Raw genomic sequence first — 20,642 nt, 5'->3', positions numbered from 1 at the left:
AGGGGTCTGAAGGTCAGTCACGAGAGAAACGAGGCACTACTCGAGTGTGATGAGAGATAACTCTCGAGTATCGAGACTTCTCGAGTGGGTAACGCAAGATATAATGAGTAACACGTAGCTGACGGTTTATAATTTCAGGTTATTCCGCACGGAAAAAAAAAATTCCACATTTATCAGAATATTATTCCTACAAACATGGACAGGGTTCTATATTTATTCCAATCTCAATACATTAGTCAACCTGATGGTACGAGTATGAAAGTATGAAAAGAGAAAACAAATATAGGTCGAACGTTAGATTAAAACAAAACTTTCTCTTCTCTAAAGCGCTAAACTGAAGAAACTTCTAGATTTATCAGAATCCAATTCCCACAACCCTGGACGGAATTTTGTGTTTCTTTCAAGCTCAATGCATAGGTCAACCTGATGGATAAGGTCAAAATAAAATGGTAAAAATACTTTTTGAAACGGGGAGCTAAATAAACCAGAGGTTTTCTTGCTAACTTCTCGTACATTGTAAGTCGCCGGTGGCAGCAGGTACTTGGAGAAAGGAAAATAATTTACAAATAAAAGACAAAAAAAATAAAGAAATTAAATCAAATTAAATGAACAGAGAGGGAAAAGTTAGTTAAACTGTATTAACTGTCGAGGAAGGTGGCGAAAGGGTAGATTAAAAAAGTGAAAACGAAAAAACAAACCACGAGCGTTAGATTTAGACAGAAAATTATGTTTTGAAAGCAATTATCAGACGATTGTATAGTGAAAACTACAAAAGGGAACCGATACAGAGGCTTAATTATTTCATGTTGTCATCTACGCATTCCTTGAGTTTTGTTACTCCAAAGGTTTGTATTTAATTCATGGAAAAGCGGGATACACTAAATTCATATAAGGACATTGATAGTCATTGTGATAGACTAGTAGAAAAGAGGGGATGATTTCAAGGGATGAAAAGATCTCCATTGTAATACAAAGTTAATCTCAGGAGGCTCGATTAGGTCACTCTGCCGAACGGCGGGACCGCAGAAGGAAGGGTTATGAGGCACTAATATTAGTACACTATCATAGTGGTGAGTTACTGACGTATAATTGTTTTTTATTAATAAGAGCGCTTAATAATGGTAATTGAACTGAATGGAGCGTAATTTATGATTTTAATTAACGCGCTGTGCTAATTTTTCAACCATTCAATATTTTTCTTCTATATTTATGATGTAATTGCAAATTACAACCAGTCTTTTTTATTCCCCTTGTTTATTATGGCATAAAATAATTCACATGTATCGAGAAAATAAAACCTAAACTGTGGCTCACAGGCCGTAACGACTTAAAAGTCGCGCAACACATTAACACATTGACGCACGTTGGGGAAGAGCAACCCTCTCTTTCTTCCAACACTTAAAGAAACTTAAAGCCAAGAAAAATAGAGAAACAGCTTCTGAAGAGAAGAATAGTTCTCTTTACAAAGGAAAATACAAGTATCAATGACTTTATTCGTGCTGGTTAATTCAAAGCTACCTACATAGATAGTGATTACTTTGATGGCCAGTTTCTATGAAATGCAAAATTGCAGTGGCATTAAAGGAAGACCACGATCAAGATCGTCTTCCTTACTTATTAGTTAATACGAACACGCACAACCTTTAAAACGGGGATGACACTGCTTTTTACTAATTTGTGGAAGCTTTTCATAATTTCCTTAAGCGTCTGTAAATGCGATAAAAGACAACATACGTAAGTTAAAAGCATATTAATTCCTAAAACCTTCCTACAGACAGAAAAAAAACGCTCATAGCTGATAGTTACAAAGTAATTGTTATGGGTAGCTCACGATTATTTCTATCCTTGTTCCTACGAGAAGTTCCTTTGTCGACGACCACCTACTAAAAAAAAGTATAAAAACTCAGTTAGAGAATTCACTTTTGACGAGGAATACATTTTACATTTGTCCTTTTTATATAACAGTTTGATAACAACACGATATCAAATTGTTATTGTCCAAACTTTATTATTTATCGTGTAATCTGATCGTTTGGGTGAGTGGAGTCCTGTTTTTGGTAGTAGGGATTGACGTTTTGAGCAGAAGTCATCACCAGAGTCAAGCAGAGAGTTGCTGTCAGTCGAGTGTTAAAAGTCCAGTTTGTGTAAACTGATTGGCCAGTTTGGCCGCGATGTTATTGGCTTTAAGGCTCAAGTGGTGTAAGTCGGTCGTAAATGGTCAGTTTCAACCCGTAAGTAATGTGAGGTCGTTATAGTGTAAATGGTATGAATAAGTCGTTCGTGTGGTGCCACTAGTTGTTGACACCTGTCTAGACTGAAGCAATCAACTAATGGAGGATGACGAAACAAAGCTGCGTTTTCTTGTCACCATTAACAAGGAAATACTAGCGCAAGAAATTTCCCATTAAAAAACAACTAGAAGCTGGTTGCTTAGGCTTGCTTAAGCTAAAACTTGTTCAAACAAATGACACAAAAACTGCAGAACGGATGGGGTGATTTCAACGTACTTGTTTGTAAACAGATGGCATCATTGAGCTTCTTATTTCTCAGCAAGGGCTCCAATTCCAGGAATGATCCAACAAGGAAGAGTTCATCATCTGCGTTTTCCACGATGGATTTCAATTCTATTTCATCAACATCTTCTCCAATTCCAACAATAATGATCTGACAGAGAAAGGACCATGAAGTTTTTTCTTTTAATCGAAGAAAAGTAAAAAATTACGGCTACTGCATTTGCCCTCTAAATATTCCCAAAAGTGGACAAAAAAAAAAAAAAGATTTTAATACAAGATATAGGAAAAATGGCAAGTAAGCTATAAATAAGATAGAAAGCTTATACAACATTTGGTCTCAGCAGTTTAGCTGCATTACAATTAGTTTACTTGGTTCTATGGCTTGAAAACATTACTAAATAGCCTAAAAATTAGATTAAATAATCATCTTATTGGCTGAAAGGGTGTATACCAGTTTCAATAAAAGTTTATAGGGAAGCTGGGTCTTTCGAATGACACCACAAGCTAGGTTTCCAGATGTTAACACCCTCTAAGCAACAAATTATCGCAAGACAATGAGTGCTCAGCTATAGTAAATAGAGTTTTCAACCACTACATACTCAGTATCACTGATTTTTGAATTGAAGGGAGCGCAGTTTAGTCTGAAATCAAATGCGTCACTTTTGGACAAAATCGTAGGACGTTAAGTTCAGTGCCTTTTCATTACATTGATTTAAAAAAAAGAACGATAAAATTGATTAAAGACAGGCTTTGGTCACTGATATTAAAAAAAATTAGGAAAAAAATATGTACTTTAGAGCAAAAATTAGTGAACAATTCGCAGTGTTATGAGTCAATTAGATTTTAAGAATCACGAGTGATCTCAAATGGATGTTTTTGTTACTTCGATTAACCAGTGGTATTGCTTAAAAAAATGCTTCTCCAGTAAATTTGAACAATAAAAGACCTCATGTCGGACCTTAGGTAATATTTTTATCCTAAAAAGATAAATGGAAGACAAAGATACGCACCTTGACGCCCTGATCGCGTAAAGGTTGCACAGCTGTTTTCAAAGGTACTGACCCAGGATCGTTCGATTGACGGCCATCAGTTATCAATATCAACACCTGAGGCTCCTGATTTTGGCGCCCTTCGGGAAATACGTCGCCAGCCGTCTGAAGCGCGCTGTCTATGCGTGTACGTCCGCGAAGGTATGGTGCGTTGTCTACTGCTGCTTCGGAAAATGAGGAGTAGTTCGTGCTCGTAGGCGTGCCAAAGTTGAGCCACACAATTGACGAGTCACTAAATACTATTAGACCAAGATGAACGTTCCTTGGACCGACCACCAACTTGTTTGCTAATCCATTGATGAAGTTCTTCTCTTTTTGGTAGTTGTCTTTGCCTATGGAGCCGGAAGAATCCATAGCGAATACCAGATCGAATGATTCAGAACATTGAGGCGGAGGGGCTGTGGTGGGTTCTGTAAACGCAACATAAGACCGATGTTTAGGAGTTTTTAAAATACGATAACGTGTGGAGAAGGAGATCGAACAGGTGAACATACTTATCTAAGGAAGAGGGTGTAAAGAGTGGAGGAGGCGAAAAGGGAAAAAAGACTACTTGGGGAAGACCAGCGCAATGAAAGATAAACCAGGAATGTTAAGGATAGAGGTTTGAATTGGAGAGCTTGATGACCTCGGGCGTATATTGGCAAAATCGGATAAATGATGATGATGATAATGTGTAAATTATCTGTCAATTTCGTCACGCGAGAAAATTGGCTAATTATGTTACCCTGTCATCTCGTTAAGTTTATTAGTAACAAAACCAACACCTTTGTCACAAACATAACCCACATCAACTACTACAACAACATTATCCGCTAGAAGCACAAAACAAAAATAGTAGAAGAACAATGGTAACAACGTAATCTATTCTTCTCTGTCCATCTAACAAGCCTAACAAGCATCAGCGGTACTATAAATTGATTTTCCACTTTCATCTCTCAAAAAAGAAAGAAAAAAAACGTTGCCTCATCAGCAGCCAAAAAAAAAAGTGGTACAGCTATTTGTGAGTATTTCTTAAAAGAAGCCAACAAACATCTCTCACCATCGACGGCTGGTTGACATGAAAACCCACAGCCATCAAGACAGCATTTGTATCCAGAGGAACAATCATCATCAGCGTAGCATGAGCTTCGACCAGATGGACAAACGCCGTCAGGTGGATTCGTCGGAGCTGGACAGTAACCAATGAAAGAAGGAGTTGTTGTTTCTTCTGAAGGTTAGAAAAAAAATTGCAAATTTTAATTAAGAACAAACTAAAGAAAAAATCTTTTTCAGATAATTGTTCAATTCTGAGTATAACTGTAATTTAATGGAGGCTTTAAGCGTTGCAAGCTTAAAATAAAATCAAATCAAAGAGATAAACAGATAAGAATCACATCAACAGTTATTTTCTGTGAAGGTGGATTTTATTTTTGTTCCCATTCAGAACCTTGAAACGAAGAGGATAATATATGACCATACCGTTTGGCTGAGGAGATCCCAGTGCCGAATTGAGACCGAGGTAAGAACGAGATTAGGGGGGGGAGGGGGTGGGTGGGGAGAGGAGTGACGTGAAGAGATGGGTAATTTATTAGCTCGGTGCCCCTGGCAATGCGGTCTTCCATTTTAAGAATAGACGGCTAACAGCTGCGCTTCCGCTTTTCGTAAACCTCCTACTCTCGTACCTAAACCTTTCACTGCCAAGCGTTTGTTACAATTACACGGTAGGATCTCAGTACGAGATTGTATACCTCAAATACCAGTTTTTAACCGCTAATAGACGTATTTGTCACACACCTACTCTACCTAAGCAAAGACAACGAATGAATGTTTTTATTCATACCATAATCTGGTAGAGTGCAAATAGAGCGGCAATTGTCATAGCAACACTTCAAATTTCCCGGACATTCATTATCTGTAAGGCATGCGTTGGTTGTGACCGCGCATCTGATTCTGATCGGGTAGAATGGGCAGGTCCCCGGCTTTGGCTTTGGCGCTTGTGTGACAGCTGCAAAGAAATGAAAAAAAAAAATTAAGCAGTAGAATAAAATGAAATTAAGATGAGAGAAATGAAACAAGGCAAATAACAATATATTTTCCAACACATGTCCTGAACCTTTTGATAAACATTCTTTGACAAGCCCTTCTTCAAAAGACAAATTTTTTGCATGAAATTTTAATTTTTTTCAAAACCTGATTTATATAATTGTGTTAAGCATTTTAGTAAATTTTTCGCATAATATATTTTTTTATAAACTTTTACTATTATTGCTACTAGTAAAAACTTAAAGGCATAATTAACTGACGTACTAGGATTGATGCAGGCAGTGGAAGCTACGTCTTGGGTGGCTTTCTTCAAATTCTCGAATGTCTCGACTTTAAAAACATATGAAGAATCCCTGGCAATCAATCGAAGTTCATCATCAGAAATCTCTGGGCCAATTCCGACCACGAGAACTCGCACTCCTTGATCGTGAATTGGTTTTGCTGCAACATTGAGGTCAAGTGCATCTGGGTCACGCGTCTGACGACCATCTGTCATAACAATTACAACTTTCGGGAAGCCAGGTCTGCCGAAAAAAACTTACCCCGATCAAAATTTGTCTCATGTTTGTCCATTTATATTTGTATAAGTGACCATTCCTTTTTTATGGCGTAAGGGGAGAGGGGTGGGAGAATTTTGGGAGCGGGAGTCTCTCATGGTTTTTAGGGGGAAAAAAGGAAAGTCATTGGTTGTCACTTACATTGTGTAGGGGGGGAAACCATAACAAATTGACTGCCAATAAGGGTGGATCTTTAGAATATTACATAATAGTACTAATTGGAGGGATCCGGTAAATTTTATTGTGACACAACCAAATTCCTCTGTTCCCCCCCCCCTCCCCCCGACGAAGTAGCATATCCTCTTTCTATAATTATTCCACCAACCATCAGCCTCCGTCCACTCTATGTCAGTGATATGCGTTTATCAGTTTGCAAAGAGTACAAGACTCTTTGCAAACAAATAATTAATTCTTCCAAACTCAGTTTAGTAATGAAGCAGATCACATCGCTTGAGAAGAAAAACAATTGTCAAAGGCTTACTGCAGACTATAAAAATTCTCTGACAACGCTCTTTTGGGCAAGGCAATGTACGTAAATTCAGCTGGATTAAACAAAGATCTTCCCACATTCAGGAAAAAACCCCTTTACTTTCTGTGGGTCTTTAACAAATAAATATTTTTTTTTCTGAATGCAATCTGTCTAAGAACATTGTGCATTTCTAATTAATGGAAATATGTATTGAAAACCTTACCTGGCCTGTTCCAACACTTGTGCAGTCATTGTCAGTGCTTTGTCAATTCTGGTCCTTCTTTGCAGGTACGGTAAAGATTCCACTGCCGATAAGAAACTACTCAAGTTGGAATACTGATCAAATGTAATTTCTAGCTGTGTTTCATCGCTGTAAATGATCACTGCTGCTCTACTTCCTGCTCCAATCTTGAAAATGTCAGCGAGTCTCTTAACGAAATCTTTTTCCTGTCTATACTGTGGTTCGTCGATACTACGCGACGAATCCATTACGAACACGACATCTAAGAGTTTATCACACCGAACAGGTTCGGCGGTGGTCGGAGTGGTCATGATAGGAGTAGATGTTGTCGTCGCCCTCGTAGTATTCGGTGTAGTATTCGTAGTATTCGCTGTTGTTTCATTGATAGCTCCTGGAGGCTCTTTTCGGGAAAAAAAATTATATCATTACTTTACTTTACTATAGTTAAATTATGTTGGCTGTAATAATTAATTACCGAATCAATTAAATACTTCCTACAGCCAAGTAATCAGGTTACCCAAGATCTTTCTCTTAAGAGAAAGGAAAGCTTTCGACTAGCCTTAGAGAAAAATAGTTTTTAAAAATACAAATTCAACCAAAGAATTTCACTAAAATCACTATGGAGAAATGGTTACAAAATAATTTGCGTCGCTTGGGAACTTGAGAATTCCCTGGGTCCTTAAGACTCTCGGCGCAAAGTTCATTGGTTCTGTGCTGAGACATTGAGATGTTTTTCAATATTCCGGCGAAACAGCTAAGAAGGGAGCGAGCCCATCAAAACCTCCACATGTTCGGGGTCATCCTAGTACAAGACCATTCGTTCTGTTTAAGGGAATCGTACCTTCGCAAGTCAACAGGTAAACTATTCTGAGTCATGGCTCATTCCACATAATCCACCATTTCTTGAATATTGACATAAACACAATCATTACTTTTGATTCACGAGTGGTGTATGTTTTAAATTTATGTTTATTAGTTCTTATTATTTATAACGTTCTTTTTCTCTTTACTTACGAGGGCAGACAACTTCCAGTAGCTCCGCAGATTTGTTCAGTAAGTCCTGGAAAGAACTCATTAGGAAAACATCGTCCTGGCTTGTTACCAAGTCCTTTAATTCACTTCGGTCCACCCTCGGTCCCACGCCGACAGCAAGAACGCGAACTCCTTTCTCACGAAGAGGTAACACAGCTGTATCTAGTGGCTCAACTCCAGGTCCCGGCGTCTGTATCCCGTCAGTCATCACCACGGCAACGGAACTCACAGAGCGTCGTGGATTTAAAAATAACGTTTGCGCAGCAAAGCGGAGGGCGCTGTCTATTCTTGTCATACTTCGTTTGTGCGTCAGGTCGTCTACGGCAGACTCGAATTCGCTGATTGAATTTTGACTTAGAAAGTCTACCATTAGTTCAGGTCGACCGCTGTACATAATGACCCCAACACGACTGTCTGGGGAAGCACTTAAGAATAGGCCAGCAATCTCTTTCACGGCAATCTTTTCTCTCTCAAAATCTTCGTCCGTAATGCTTTCGGACGAGTCCATTAGGAAAGCAATGTCCACTCCTTGGACACATTTGGTGGCTACGAAAAGTAAAAGCAAACAATATGCAACATTTTCAAGTGCAAGGAGCAGGATAACAAGGTTATAAGGCTATCTTTCTCATTTTCCCTATTTCCCAAAAGGATAATAATCCCATTAATGATTATTAATCACTTCTAGCTAACCCTCTTTCCTCGGTCTCTCCGGCTAAGGAGCCAAATTATCAGGGAGACCACGGACTAGGCATTTGCGCCTATTCTTTCCCTTTTCCTCTCCTTTTTTGTTTTTAGAAACAAAGGAAAATTAATGTAAAAACGTCAGTTTTCAACGGCTATTTATTTTTGCGAATGTAGTTTTCTAAACCTCAACCCATACCCTTGGAACTATCGTTTTTTTCCCCATATGAGCTCGAGTAAGCAAGTGTCTATTGAACAACATATCATACACTTTTGCATTGTAGTTACGAAAAGATTATGCTCTTATTAACATTCATTCCTTTCCTTGATTCAACCCTTTTTAAAGCTAAAATACCCGGTATGCATTCCAGAAAATGCTAACGTTTACTTGCTTTATAAGTTAAAAGTTTGTGATAGCATTTCAGAACTTTCTTTCTCGAAAAATAAAGAGAGGAATCACTCACAATTACTGATTTGACTGCAAGTGTTGTCAGCAAATGTTTGCGACTTGCGAAGAAGATCTACGAATAAATCCACCAGAAAAGCATCCGCATCGCTTTCAACCAATAACTTGAGCTTATTGATATCAACATTGGACCCAATCCCTACAGCAAAGATCCGCACATTTTGATCACGAAGGAGTTGAACCGGTTGGTTAAGTGCCATTGAATCTTCTGTGTGAGAACCGTTTGTTAAGGCGATTAACACCTTTGGGACATTTATCCTTGCAGATTTAAACATATCCGATGTTTTCTTCAGAGCGAGGTCGATCCGAGATCCCCCTTGTGTTTGGATCTGGCTAATACGGTCTATGGCGTTTGCAAATTCAAAGGTGCTATCAAAGTCATCAAAGTTGATACGCGCGGTGGCTTTGTCGTCATAAGTGACCACAGCGGCACGGCTGGCTCCAAGGCTGAAAATCCGCGCCAGATCTCGAACAAAATCTCTCTGTTTCTCAAAGTCACCAGCACTTACTGAGGAGTCCATGAGGTAGATGATGTCCACGCTAGCGGTACAAACTTGAGCTTGAATTAAAGAGAGAGAGAGATAATGCAAATATGCTCGGAGATGAAATTCTGAAATCTCTACCTCAACTTTATCTGCTGGCTTCTAAGTAAATTGAATAAAATGCATCAAGAGGTAGGGAAAAGTCGAGAAACTTTCAGCCGCATTGGCCTACTAATATATCTGGCAAATTACAGTTTTTAAACGTTCACTTCAATAGCCGAAGTCCCACCAGCAGATACATATATTCAAGAATCTCGATGGATTTTAAATCCAATCCAATCCAAGGTGGCTCTTCGTCTACCGTTACCAGGACTGGAATTTGGAGCGTTATTTGGACTGAAGAACCCGGAATAAAACTCCTAGAGAATAGTTGTAAAGCAACACGAAATTCAGTCTACAGGTGACCCCTGTTAAAGGATCGAGCACAGGATAAAACGGTGGGAAAAGGACGGGTGACGGAAACGAGTGCCAACTGTACAGGGCCATTCCTGCTCCCCTTTTTAATTACGTGTTTAATGACACCCACCAGCTGTGCTTCTGCACATTCGCCTGCAGCCGTCAAAGCAACACTTGTAATCACCGACGTCATTACAATCGGAATCACAGGTACATTCGTCTTGAACTAGGCCAAGACATCGCTTGGTTGGCGAATACGGCGGACAATAACCCTCAGGATCTAACATTCGCACAAAAAGAAACAATTGAATTAAAAAACGACTGAAAAGAGAAATTATACTAAAGAATTGAATTTATATTTACAAGGAAAATTTGGAATATTTTGAAAGTCCTTAACCAAGGGCGGCGGGTTGTGCTCAGTCAGTACGCAAAATTCCGTCAAAATATCAAAGTAGTCATTCATTACTTTTACGCCTGTTAAACGACTAAACGTGTTTTATCCACCATTTTGGAATGAACGTTCTTAAATGATAAACTAAAGTACCATAAAGGGAACTGAAACTTTAAAACAAAATAAACTTGCTTAATCTCGTACACGTTCTCCTGACAATAACAGACTCCTTTACTCCGCGAATTTAAATTTGTGAAGTGATGTCTACGTATGAAAGTTCAACAAAAGTTTCAAAAGGGGGTTGAAAACAAGTTTTGTTTTGAGGAATTCATATTCTAAACTTGGACCAAATTGTTCTCTCGTTGCTACCTTAGGGAAGTCGATGCAAGGCAACGACCCTAACAGGTTACCGGTTTTTAGTTAACGAGAAGGAGAACAGTTGGGGTTGCTTTTACCATTCGAGACTGTAACCTTGCGTTTTATAAATTCGGAAATTCGTTAAATTTTAGCTACCTCTACCGACGAACATTGCCATGTTTGAGGAATTGAACAACTGCGCGTTTAGAATTTTCTGTAGACAAAACAGAACCGATAATGTTGAACATACCTTCACAGCTCCTTATGCTGCAAGCCCGGGTCTGCTGACTAGGTCCTTCACATTGCCTGCCGCCACTTGTTGGTCTGGGACTGTCGCATCTGCGTTTTTGGGTCTGTAATCCTGTTCCACAAGTCTTGGTGCATCTGCTCCATTTATCCCAAGGGCTCCAACCTCCATGCACTATCAGCAAGGAAAATTAAAATATTCATGACTTAAAACGTCGGTAAACACCCCTGATACCAGTTTGGCAGAGCATCCGAATATGGTTCCCGGCCCTATAATTGTTTCCTCACAGTACGGTCGTGGTAATCATTTGACATTAGTTTTTATCCATATCTTTTGTTATTATAGCTATCGCTATCATTATTATCATTATTATCAGTATCATGGAAATTATCAATAATCTCTTTATCATTAGAAGAACTACTGTAAGATTCATGTTTTCATGGAAAAGGAAATTAACGTCAGCGACTTTTAACTTTTCTCTCAGAAAAAAAAAACGATGAAAATCAATGTCGACGAGTTTCGATTTTTCGCTCTCTCTCACTTGCTTTTTTTTTTTTTTTTTTTAAATAATTCAATATTTTAAAACTTTTCATATAGGGAAGAGGACTCACCGGGGCAATCCCTAATTTTACATTCCCGTGACTGCTGACTGAGTCCTTGACATTGCCTCCCTCCATTTTGTGGCCTTGGACTGTCACATTTGCGTTCTTGGATCTGTGATCCTTTCCCACAGGTTCTGCTGCATCTGCTCCATCCACTCCAAGGGCCCCACCCTCCATGCACTATTCAGTAAAATTAAATATCCAATATTAAAAACATCAGTATACCGCCTGGATGACAGTGTCAATTGTTGGTAGAGACAATGTTGAGCGCAGCAACGGTTTACCAGCTGAATGCCTATGTTAGAAGTTGTAAAATGAATATCCCAGGTTGAAAACATCGGTATACCGACTGGATGACAGTGTCATACTGTTCTTACCTGTAGATCTGGGCGTTGTCTGGATCGGAGCTGGGGTTATGACAGCAACTGAAAAAATTCATTTTTTAGTGAAATCACTTGTTAGAAAACGTTAAGAGCAGCAACAGTTTACCACCTAAATGCCTAAGTTAGAAGTTGTAAAATTAATTATCCAAGATGGAAAACACCGGTTTAACGCTTGGATGACAGTGTCATATGTTAGCAGAGCATCCGAATGTGGTTCCTGACTGACGGACCCTATTTTCATTTCGTAATAGTACGGTCGTGGTAACTATTTGACATTATTTTTTTTTTTTCCATCTCATTTGTTATTACGGTTTCTATCGCTATCATTATTATCATTATGATGATAATTATCATTTATTTTTTATCATCAGCAGAACTATTATCGGATTCAGTTTTCATTTACTGACGAGGACGTACCGGGACAAGCCTCGATTTTGCAATTTCGTAACTGCTGACTGGGTCCTTGACAGCGCTCCCCTCCGTTTTGTGGCCTAGGACTGTCGCATCTGCGTTCTCTGATCCGTAGTCCAGTCCCACAAGTCCTGCTGCATTTGCTCCATTCACTCCACGGGCCCCAGCCTCCGTCTGTTGTAAGATTTGCCGAGCCTTGTTTTGTTACAGCGTCGGAGTTCGAAGTGCATAATCATGTAGACAAGTTGTAGATTAATTAGCACATTTTTATAGTAGTATGTGGTAATATTCATCGATAACATTTTTGTTTAACATTAAAGTAAATGTATTTCCAGCTCACAATTGGTTCATGCGGCAGCGTTCGTTCTTTACCATGAAGCACGCGGGATGTTTGGAGAGCATGAAAGGTAAATGCTCTCTAAAAACATTTTCAACACAGCAGTTTGAATGTAAACAATGTGCAGTAAATCAATATAAATCGTCAATTTTGTGTTTATGGCACTTATCGAAAATCGTCAGTTTTATGTTTATGGCACTTATCGAAAGGCGTTCTTCTTAAACTGATATTTGATATTAAACCCGCTTTTCTTGTAGCTTGAGGTAAGTTGTCACGCCTAAGGTGTTTAACGCGCTTTAGTGTAGACTCTTCGGTTAGCCCATAGTTCATAACATTTACTATGATTAGGCAACTAACGCAGCGACTAAATTTCATTTCCTCTTCGATTGGGCACCTCTATGGTTATCAAGGAAACAACTAGTGATGACCTGTTTTGGATTAAAGGAAAATTGTACTCCAGAAACCATATCTTTCTATTTGGGCTATTTCCTGCTTATGAAGTTAATTTCAGAACGTTTAGGTTAGTCTTTGGAATTTAAAAACGATGCTAGTAGTTTTAAAAAGGTTTATAACTACTTTTTAGACGCGGAGATATAAATTGTATTCGTTTAGAAGCAGAAGTAGTATACTTCTCCTTTTATAATTTAACACGAAAGTCAAGACTAGAGCTTGAATTCAATGTAGAAGATTCTTTTCCGAAATTACTTGGAAACTGCCAATCCTTCCTGTCCTTTAGTGGATAAAAGGAATATATAACGTAGATCACACTCACCTGATAAAATTGCAGATACAACCGTTGGAACGTAACTTGGTAAATACTCAGATGCTTTCGGTGTCAGAAAGTCCTCTGGTCGAGCAACTAGACGGCGAATATTTGGAAAGTTTGATTCAGATCCGATACCCAGGATAGTTATATTTATATCTTGTCTACGTAGTGTAGCTGACATAGAATCTATGCTTGCTGGGTTTTGAGAATCTGTTGTGGCAATCAATACGATAATCTTCGGCACGTCAGGCTCGTCTTGGGAAAAACCTCTTGGTGCAAATCTCAAGGCCCAATCTAGCCCGCCACTTAGTCCACCAAGGTATCGAAGCTTGTCGACAGTATGCGAAAAGGGACCAATTTCTGGGTACGCTCCCATGCGGATGGCGAACTCAGGAAATGTATCATATATGATGACGGCTGACTGTGTATAGTTGGGACTGTGATTAAGCGCTCGTGCCAAACTCTTGATGAAATCTTTTTGGTTCCGATAGTTTACTTGTCCAACCAAAGAAGATGAGTCCATAACGAAAATGACCTCAGCTTTGTAATCTTCTGGCGTCTTGGATTCTTTTATAAGGAGCAAAAAAGAGAACGTTCATATAATGCAATTAGTGCTCATTCGGTCTATGCAAAATATCAAGTACTATCAAGAAAAGGGTCTCAAGATCAATTGGCCATAGAAATCCATTCCTAGAAAAGGTGACCATAATTTTTTCACATTCATTCATTGTTAGAAAATGCTCCTGTAGCTTCACGTAACAGTCTATCAGGATTTCAGGTTTTGAAGCTATTTTAAGTCTTTACACCCTAACATCATTATGCATATTCCCCATAATTTTCCCTTTAAATATCCTAGGGTGCAAACCAGGAAAATTTAATTGACAATCAAGGGCTTCTTTGGTTGTGATCATTTCCTTTATTCTTGTGACCTTAATGTTTGATTCAGGGGTGATACCGTCACTCTTAGGGGTCAAAGAGTTAACAGAATTGGAGCAGAACACACGAAGTTAGTGATTTCGTCAAAGCAGTCCATCTTGCTGAAACTTACCAGCTCTAGAAACTGTATAAGAAACTATTGATGGCACATTAAGTTTCAAATCACCAGACCGAGGAATCTCAAAGAAGTCAGTTGTACTCTCTACAATAAGCCCTAGCTGCTGATCATCGGCGTCGACACCTACACCGATGACATAGAGGATTGCATTAGTGTCCCTGACATTTTGCACTATCTCTTGCAATCGTTGAGAACCAAGCTCTGGAGACTGTCGTCCATACGTTATCAAAAAGACAACGTTGGAAGCGTTTTGGCGTCCAAAAATAGCAAGGTGGTTCGTAGCTTCTTTCAGAGCTTCCTGGATGTTTCTCTTTCCTCCAATGAGAGTCACAGAGTCCACGTTGTCTTCGAACCGTTTTCCTCTGACATGGTCGTATAATCCACCAATCAAAATGGTTTTGTCGCCGTAACTGAGCACCGCAGCATGAGAAGCAAAAGGAGAAACATCGAACCGCTGAGCCATGAGTTTTACAAATTCCTTCTGTTTTTCTAGGTCACTTTGAGTGACACTGTTAGATGTGTCTAAAATAAAGACGATGTCCATTGAAGGGGAATCTCCATCTGAAAGGTAAATTAGCTCATCAGAACATATCCTTTTATACAAGTGTTTGGCCAGAGTGACTTGGAGCACGATGAATACATTATTGTGACAACGTTGTAGCTTGCAACTTATAGTTAGATAATTTAGAATGTAGAGGAAGCAATTAGTTGTTCGTGAATAGCTTGTTGCACGTTGTGTTTTGTACTGATTTGTTGAGAATGTATGTGCTTCCACAAAGGGGGTTTGCCACCAACTTGGAACTATGTTGAAAAAATGTTAAGAGCAGCAATGGTATGCCACTTAAATCCCAAGCTATTAATTGAACAAAATGAAACTGCGAGCCCTTCTTTACATCTGGGCCCGTTGCTTAAATTGCAGCTACATTTGATTTAGAGCTAGAAAATTGAACTTGATTCGCATTTCTCTCGGGAAAAGGACTGTAAGCGTTTTGGTGAATTTTGTCGTAGTAACGCTACGTTCATATAGTTCAAAGGTTTTGGTTTCTCCCTAATCAAGAGTTGGTTTTACGTTAAGTCGTTCAGTGAAATTTAGCCGTTGCTTAACAAAACCGCGTTCTAAAATATCTTCGTTTTAGTTGAATCTTTTCTCTGAACATTCAACTTTGTGAACAGTGACACGACGATCGTAAGCTGACAGTGGAAGGAAATTTATTGACTAAAATCAACCCTCTTATAGAGAATACACGAAGCCCACCGCTTGCGTAAAAACGTGGTTTGGGTTAGACTTTGTGTAAATGACCGGCCTTACGGTTCTTACCTGTAGGGCTAGGCGTTGTTTGGATTGGAGCTGTGGTTGTGGTAGCAACTGAAAAAATAATTTGTTTGTAAATCATTTGTCGGACAATGTTGAGAGTAGCAACAGTTTACCGCCTGATTGCGAGTCCCACTGTGGTGTATAACTACACAACGGAGGCCTGTTGCTTATATCGCAGTCAGGATTTATCTAAGGTTAAAAGTTAATTTTTGTTCTGATCTTCCGCTAAACTCTCGGTTGGTTTTTATCGTAGTGTACCCGGTACATTCAGATTTACTTCTTGAAAGTATGTTTTGTTGTAAGATTTTTCTTTCGTGGTTTAGTTGACTTGTTGCGATAGTTTGGAGGCCTTCCTTTCTTTCTAACACGAGAAGAATTCCAACAAGTGTTCAGTGTTCTTACCTGTAGATTGTGGAGCAACTGAAAAAAAAAATATATATATATATATATATTATTAGTAAGATAGTAGTTACCAAAATGGGATTTGGACATTTTCCTGGGCACTTTACTGCTTATCCCAAGAAATACTGTAATAAGTTTTTGTGACATCAGGCACAGTCAAAGATTTTTATTTCGCCTGAAAATTCCAAAGAGACCGACTGATATAGAAAGACTTTGGAGTTGGAAAGGACAATAGAGAGAGACAGTTTTTACGAGTGGTTTTATACGCCACATACCCACAAAATATAATTGAATTAATAAATGAATAGAAGGAATAAAATAAAGCACAAATGTGCTCTGACATTAAACACTCGGTGATTCCTTGCCTCAGGGCAATTTTGGTTCGAATCTACTTTAAAATGATGGTTTTAATGTAAACCGGTGAAAAAAATTCGTTGAGCAGGAACACGAAGAAGACGAGATTACAAAGCCCATGTCACAGTGACACCAGGCCAGGGAAATAAAACAAGCCACAGTGGTGAGCGGTGAGTGCTGTCATTACTACATCATCTCTGCTCTGGTCCATTCTCCAAAATCGGATAATACACTAAGGGTCAGAGTTCCCGTCATTGTTAAACATCTTAAACTAAAAAACAGCTTTTTAAATGAATTGTTTAAGCGTCCATTAACTGGCGAAGCTACACCTAAGCCCTTGAAGGAAAGAATCAACCCATAAGTAACCGGCAAGTAACTACCCGCATATCCTTAATACATTAACCATTTAAGAGTTTGCAGAGACGAGATTAAAAAAAATCAGTGGTATGCTTCCACTAAAAGATGTACTGTCGATAAAAAGGAGAATTCTAATACGAATCTTTGGTGGAAACGAATTATAATTAAAGATCACACAGGCTCCTTCGTAGGTAGTTATAACAACGGAAATCCACGTACCGTATTCTTTCAAAAGGTCTTCCGTCAGCATTGCTGTCTTTTGAGGGAGGTCGGTGAAAGAAGGAACGGAAAAAATTTTTGTCTTAGCTTTATCCCCTCCCTGGAAGTAACTTGGATCCACGTCACCCCCAACCGCAAAGATATGTGTTTTCGTTCCAGTTTGGTGAAGAGGTTTGACAGCTGCAGCGAATGACTTAGCATCTGGTTCTTGTCGGCCTGCGGTCACCAAGATAACAAACTTCGAGTTATCAGTGCCGACGTCTTTCAGGACGTTGGTCGCCGCTTCTAAAGCTCTGTCAATTCTTCTGCCTTTTTTTAAATGTGGCAGATTATCCACCATTCTTTCCAAAGCGGACTTGCTTTCCCGATTATCTATATTCAAAAGTACTGTTGCTTCTTCGCTGTAAACCATAAGTCCAACTCGAGAGTCGCTTTCGCCCGGATAGAGGTTTAGTTGGCTCATCGTGGATTTAACAAATTCTTTTTGAGTCCTGAAATTAACAGGAGTTACCTGTTTGGACGAGTCAAGAACAAACAATACGTACGTCGAAAGATTCAGCTTCTTGGGTGCAACTGTGAAAAAAGAGAAAAGACACAATATTATATTGCCGAACGAAATCAACAAAACTTTGAGAAAGCTTCATCACGGCTTCTTATCCATGTAACGATATACCAAGTTTTTCAAAGTCATAAATTGTAATCCATTCCAGGCCAATACACGACTTTGCTAATACTATGTCCAAATTAATGCTGGGATTGGCCATCCCTAACCAGGTCCCTCGAAGAACAACTTAGTACAGATTCGTACACGAACCCACGAATTTGAAATAAAAGGTTTTCGTTGAAATTTTTTACCTTTCGGTATGTTTACGGTCGTGATTGCATTCCACACAAATTAATGATCACCTCAGCCCATTACGAAAAGAAAGATATATATCGGTCAAATCTGGAGAAGCTTTGAAAATTATATCAGTGGCTTATTAATTAGGCATAAGGTTTTCATTACTCATTAATACAAAGGGACCTACCCGATTCACTCAAAATGTAACTTCCAACTTGATTGACCTGTTTTGGAACATCACCGTTAGATTCTACGGTAAATACACTTTCTGTCTTGTCCACTAAGAATCTAAAATCTTGAATTTTGGCGGAAGGGCCAACCAGCGCAAGATACGTCCTCACACCTATGGCGCTCAGCTCATTGATTACATCACCAGCTGAGTTCTTGTCTTGCGGTTGCAGAGGTTTTCCAGAAGTAACAAGAAAGATGACTTTGGAAACAGAAGACGGAGACTTCGGAAACATCCCTGCCGCCTCCCGTAAAGCATCGCTAACACTGCGGTCTCCTCCATAATGAGGAACTTCGTCAACCTTCGATTCAAACTCGGTAAGTGATCTGAAGCTTTCGAAGTCAGAGATTACCGAAGGTCTGCCATTGAACACAATAAGGGCTGCTCGGGTTCCTTTTGGATCGATGTTTAAGTACCTGGCAAGAGACTTGACGAGATCTTTCTCTGTAGTATATGTAGAGGCAGTTCCGCTGGATGCATCCATTAAGAAAATAACGTCGGCTAAATACTTGGCCTCGGGATCTTGTAAAGAAATTTATAATCGCAAATTGAACAGTAATTTCTTAAAAACATTGAGAGAAGAAAAAAGTGCTAGGAAAGCAACTTTTTTCCAGGAGTCTCATACAACCCTTTCTCAACCTAAAAGGGGTGCTTAGGATTAAAATCACGTAAACTGCAGCGCCTATAGCTTTGCAAGCAATAACTTTGGCTTAAAATTGTCTGGGGACATATCTCATGATAAATGGTATTAGAGTAGTTAAATGTTTGAATGACAAAATTGTTTTTGTCACTCGTTGCAAACCGGCATTTTTAAAATAAATAACTGACCACGAGTTAGCCGACGCAAAACGAAGCTCTCCGAGCGAAGCCGCGTATTATTTACTGTACGCCGATCTTGGCATCTTACAAGCTAAGAGGCGTGTTACAAAATTGGCACGGTCACCGTGTTATGTCGTGCAAAGTTGCCAAAAAGATCTTAACACGTTCCTTTATTTCTACCGTGCGAAGCAAGACAATGGCTACCAAGTTAATGAGGCAAGTAACTTACACGCAGCTAACGTGTTAAAAGCTCGTTCTTTTCTTTTAGCGTGCTAGTGTACGGTGAGTGTGCGTTCACCCTATTCCCTAAAATCCTGCGGAGGGTCACAAATAACAGCAACAGTAACCAAAATACAGAAAAAAACCTGAAATGCAATTAATTCACGCGAATTGATACATACCTTGGCATATCGCTTTTCGCATCTGTGGTGCAATTGCTTGAAGTTCTCCAAAGGACGAGGGTGTTAAAACCTTATCAGGACTGGACGCAATTTCTTCCAATTCATTTTTATCTACTCCGTTACCGATACCAATAGAATACATCGTGACCCCTTTTTTCTTGATTCTCTCGGAGACCTCCAGGAGGCTGGTATATTGTCCATCTTTCGTCTGCTTCCCATCAGTGATAAGAATGACAATCTATGGGGGTGCATATTAATCGAACATAAGACAAAAGAGTAACAACAATAAAAGTAACAGACTTTTGGCTTATTTCAATTTATTGATAGGGATGCAGTCAAAAAGTTATCGGATTTGCCTTAAGTGCAAGGAAAAATTACTGTGAAAAAAATACGGAGACAAGAGACGAAATAAAATTCAAGGGTGCTAGGCTTGAGTTAAAGGCAAATTTAAAAAACTATGAAGAAACATATATAATGAATCGGGTCAGAACGACCAGGTTTGAAATTGTTAGAGGAAGATATGAGTACGCATGTTTATGGAAAGCTATAAAAGCTTATCTCTTTCAGGGCGCCATTAAGGAACTTTAATTGCTAGTTTAAACATCTATTTGTTTAGTTTTAAACTTTATTTCTGACTTAAATCTCTTTAAACCATTAAAGGACGCAAGGCACTGGAAGTGAAATTAATTCATGAAACATTTAGTAAGGCTAAGAGAATATCAACAGTTGATATTCTCTTAATAAGATAGACTCCTGGTCTATTATCCAGATTGCTGTCGAAAGATGATTACCTTCGCTATATTTGGCCTCATGCCGTTTGAAGTTTGGAGGATATCTCTGTCTGCGAGCTGGAGAGCTTTGTCGGTGTAGGTTAATCCACGCTGCCAACGCATTCCGTCAAGCACTCGATTCACCCCGTCTGTATCCTGAACATCTTTGAATCTCATAATCACCATAGGATCAGTACTGTAAGCTACAGCTGCCACGTGAGTACGCCCAGGACTAACGTCTAATTTGCTAACCAAAGCTTTCAGAAACCTTTTTGTTCTTTCCCAGTTTGTCTTGCCAATACTTGCGGATGAATCGACGATGAAAGCCATGTCCAATAGCGGACGACAGTCCTTGTCTACGTGATAACAGCGTGAAAATCAAAGTAAACCCTCTATATGTTTTAGTCTAGGTCAATATT

The 20,642-nt window shown here is 39.1% G+C and overlaps 1 protein-coding gene across 1 annotated transcript in view; it reads right to left on the bottom strand.

Moving 5' to 3' along the window:
- Window positions 1-20,642, bottom strand: part of LOC131785958 (uncharacterized) — a 90,133-nt gene that overhangs the window by 41,787 nt on the left and 27,704 nt on the right. The window contains exons 34-54 of the mRNA XM_066172896.1: window positions 20,245-20,579; window positions 19,454-19,691; window positions 18,192-18,755; window positions 17,164-17,736; window positions 16,234-16,251; window positions 15,835-15,882; window positions 14,511-15,077; window positions 13,469-14,029; window positions 12,366-12,554; window positions 11,943-11,990; window positions 11,575-11,745; window positions 10,967-11,137; window positions 10,099-10,248; window positions 9,029-9,589; window positions 7,866-8,429; window positions 6,834-7,251; window positions 5,849-6,108; window positions 5,382-5,546; window positions 4,602-4,769; window positions 3,524-3,972; window positions 2,508-2,664 (exon numbers count right to left, since the gene is read on the bottom strand). Of these exons, the coding sequence (XP_066028993.1) occupies window positions 2,508-2,664; window positions 3,524-3,972; window positions 4,602-4,769; window positions 5,382-5,546; window positions 5,849-6,108; window positions 6,834-7,251; window positions 7,866-8,429; window positions 9,029-9,589; window positions 10,099-10,248; window positions 10,967-11,137; window positions 11,575-11,745; window positions 11,943-11,990; window positions 12,366-12,554; window positions 13,469-14,029; window positions 14,511-15,077; window positions 15,835-15,882; window positions 16,234-16,251; window positions 17,164-17,736; window positions 18,192-18,755; window positions 19,454-19,691; window positions 20,245-20,579 (6,375 nt within the window). The remainder of the gene's footprint in view (window positions 1-2,507; window positions 2,665-3,523; window positions 3,973-4,601; window positions 4,770-5,381; window positions 5,547-5,848; window positions 6,109-6,833; window positions 7,252-7,865; window positions 8,430-9,028; window positions 9,590-10,098; window positions 10,249-10,966; window positions 11,138-11,574; window positions 11,746-11,942; window positions 11,991-12,365; window positions 12,555-13,468; window positions 14,030-14,510; window positions 15,078-15,834; window positions 15,883-16,233; window positions 16,252-17,163; window positions 17,737-18,191; window positions 18,756-19,453; window positions 19,692-20,244; window positions 20,580-20,642) is intronic.

Source organism: Pocillopora verrucosa, chromosome 10 (assembly GCF_036669915.1).
Source record: "Pocillopora verrucosa isolate sample1 chromosome 10, ASM3666991v2, whole genome shotgun sequence".
Taxonomy (NCBI): Eukaryota; Metazoa; Cnidaria; class Anthozoa; order Scleractinia; family Pocilloporidae; genus Pocillopora; species Pocillopora verrucosa.
The sequence above is the reverse complement of the archived record's forward strand: the minus strand, read 5'-3'. Positions and strand labels throughout refer to the sequence as shown.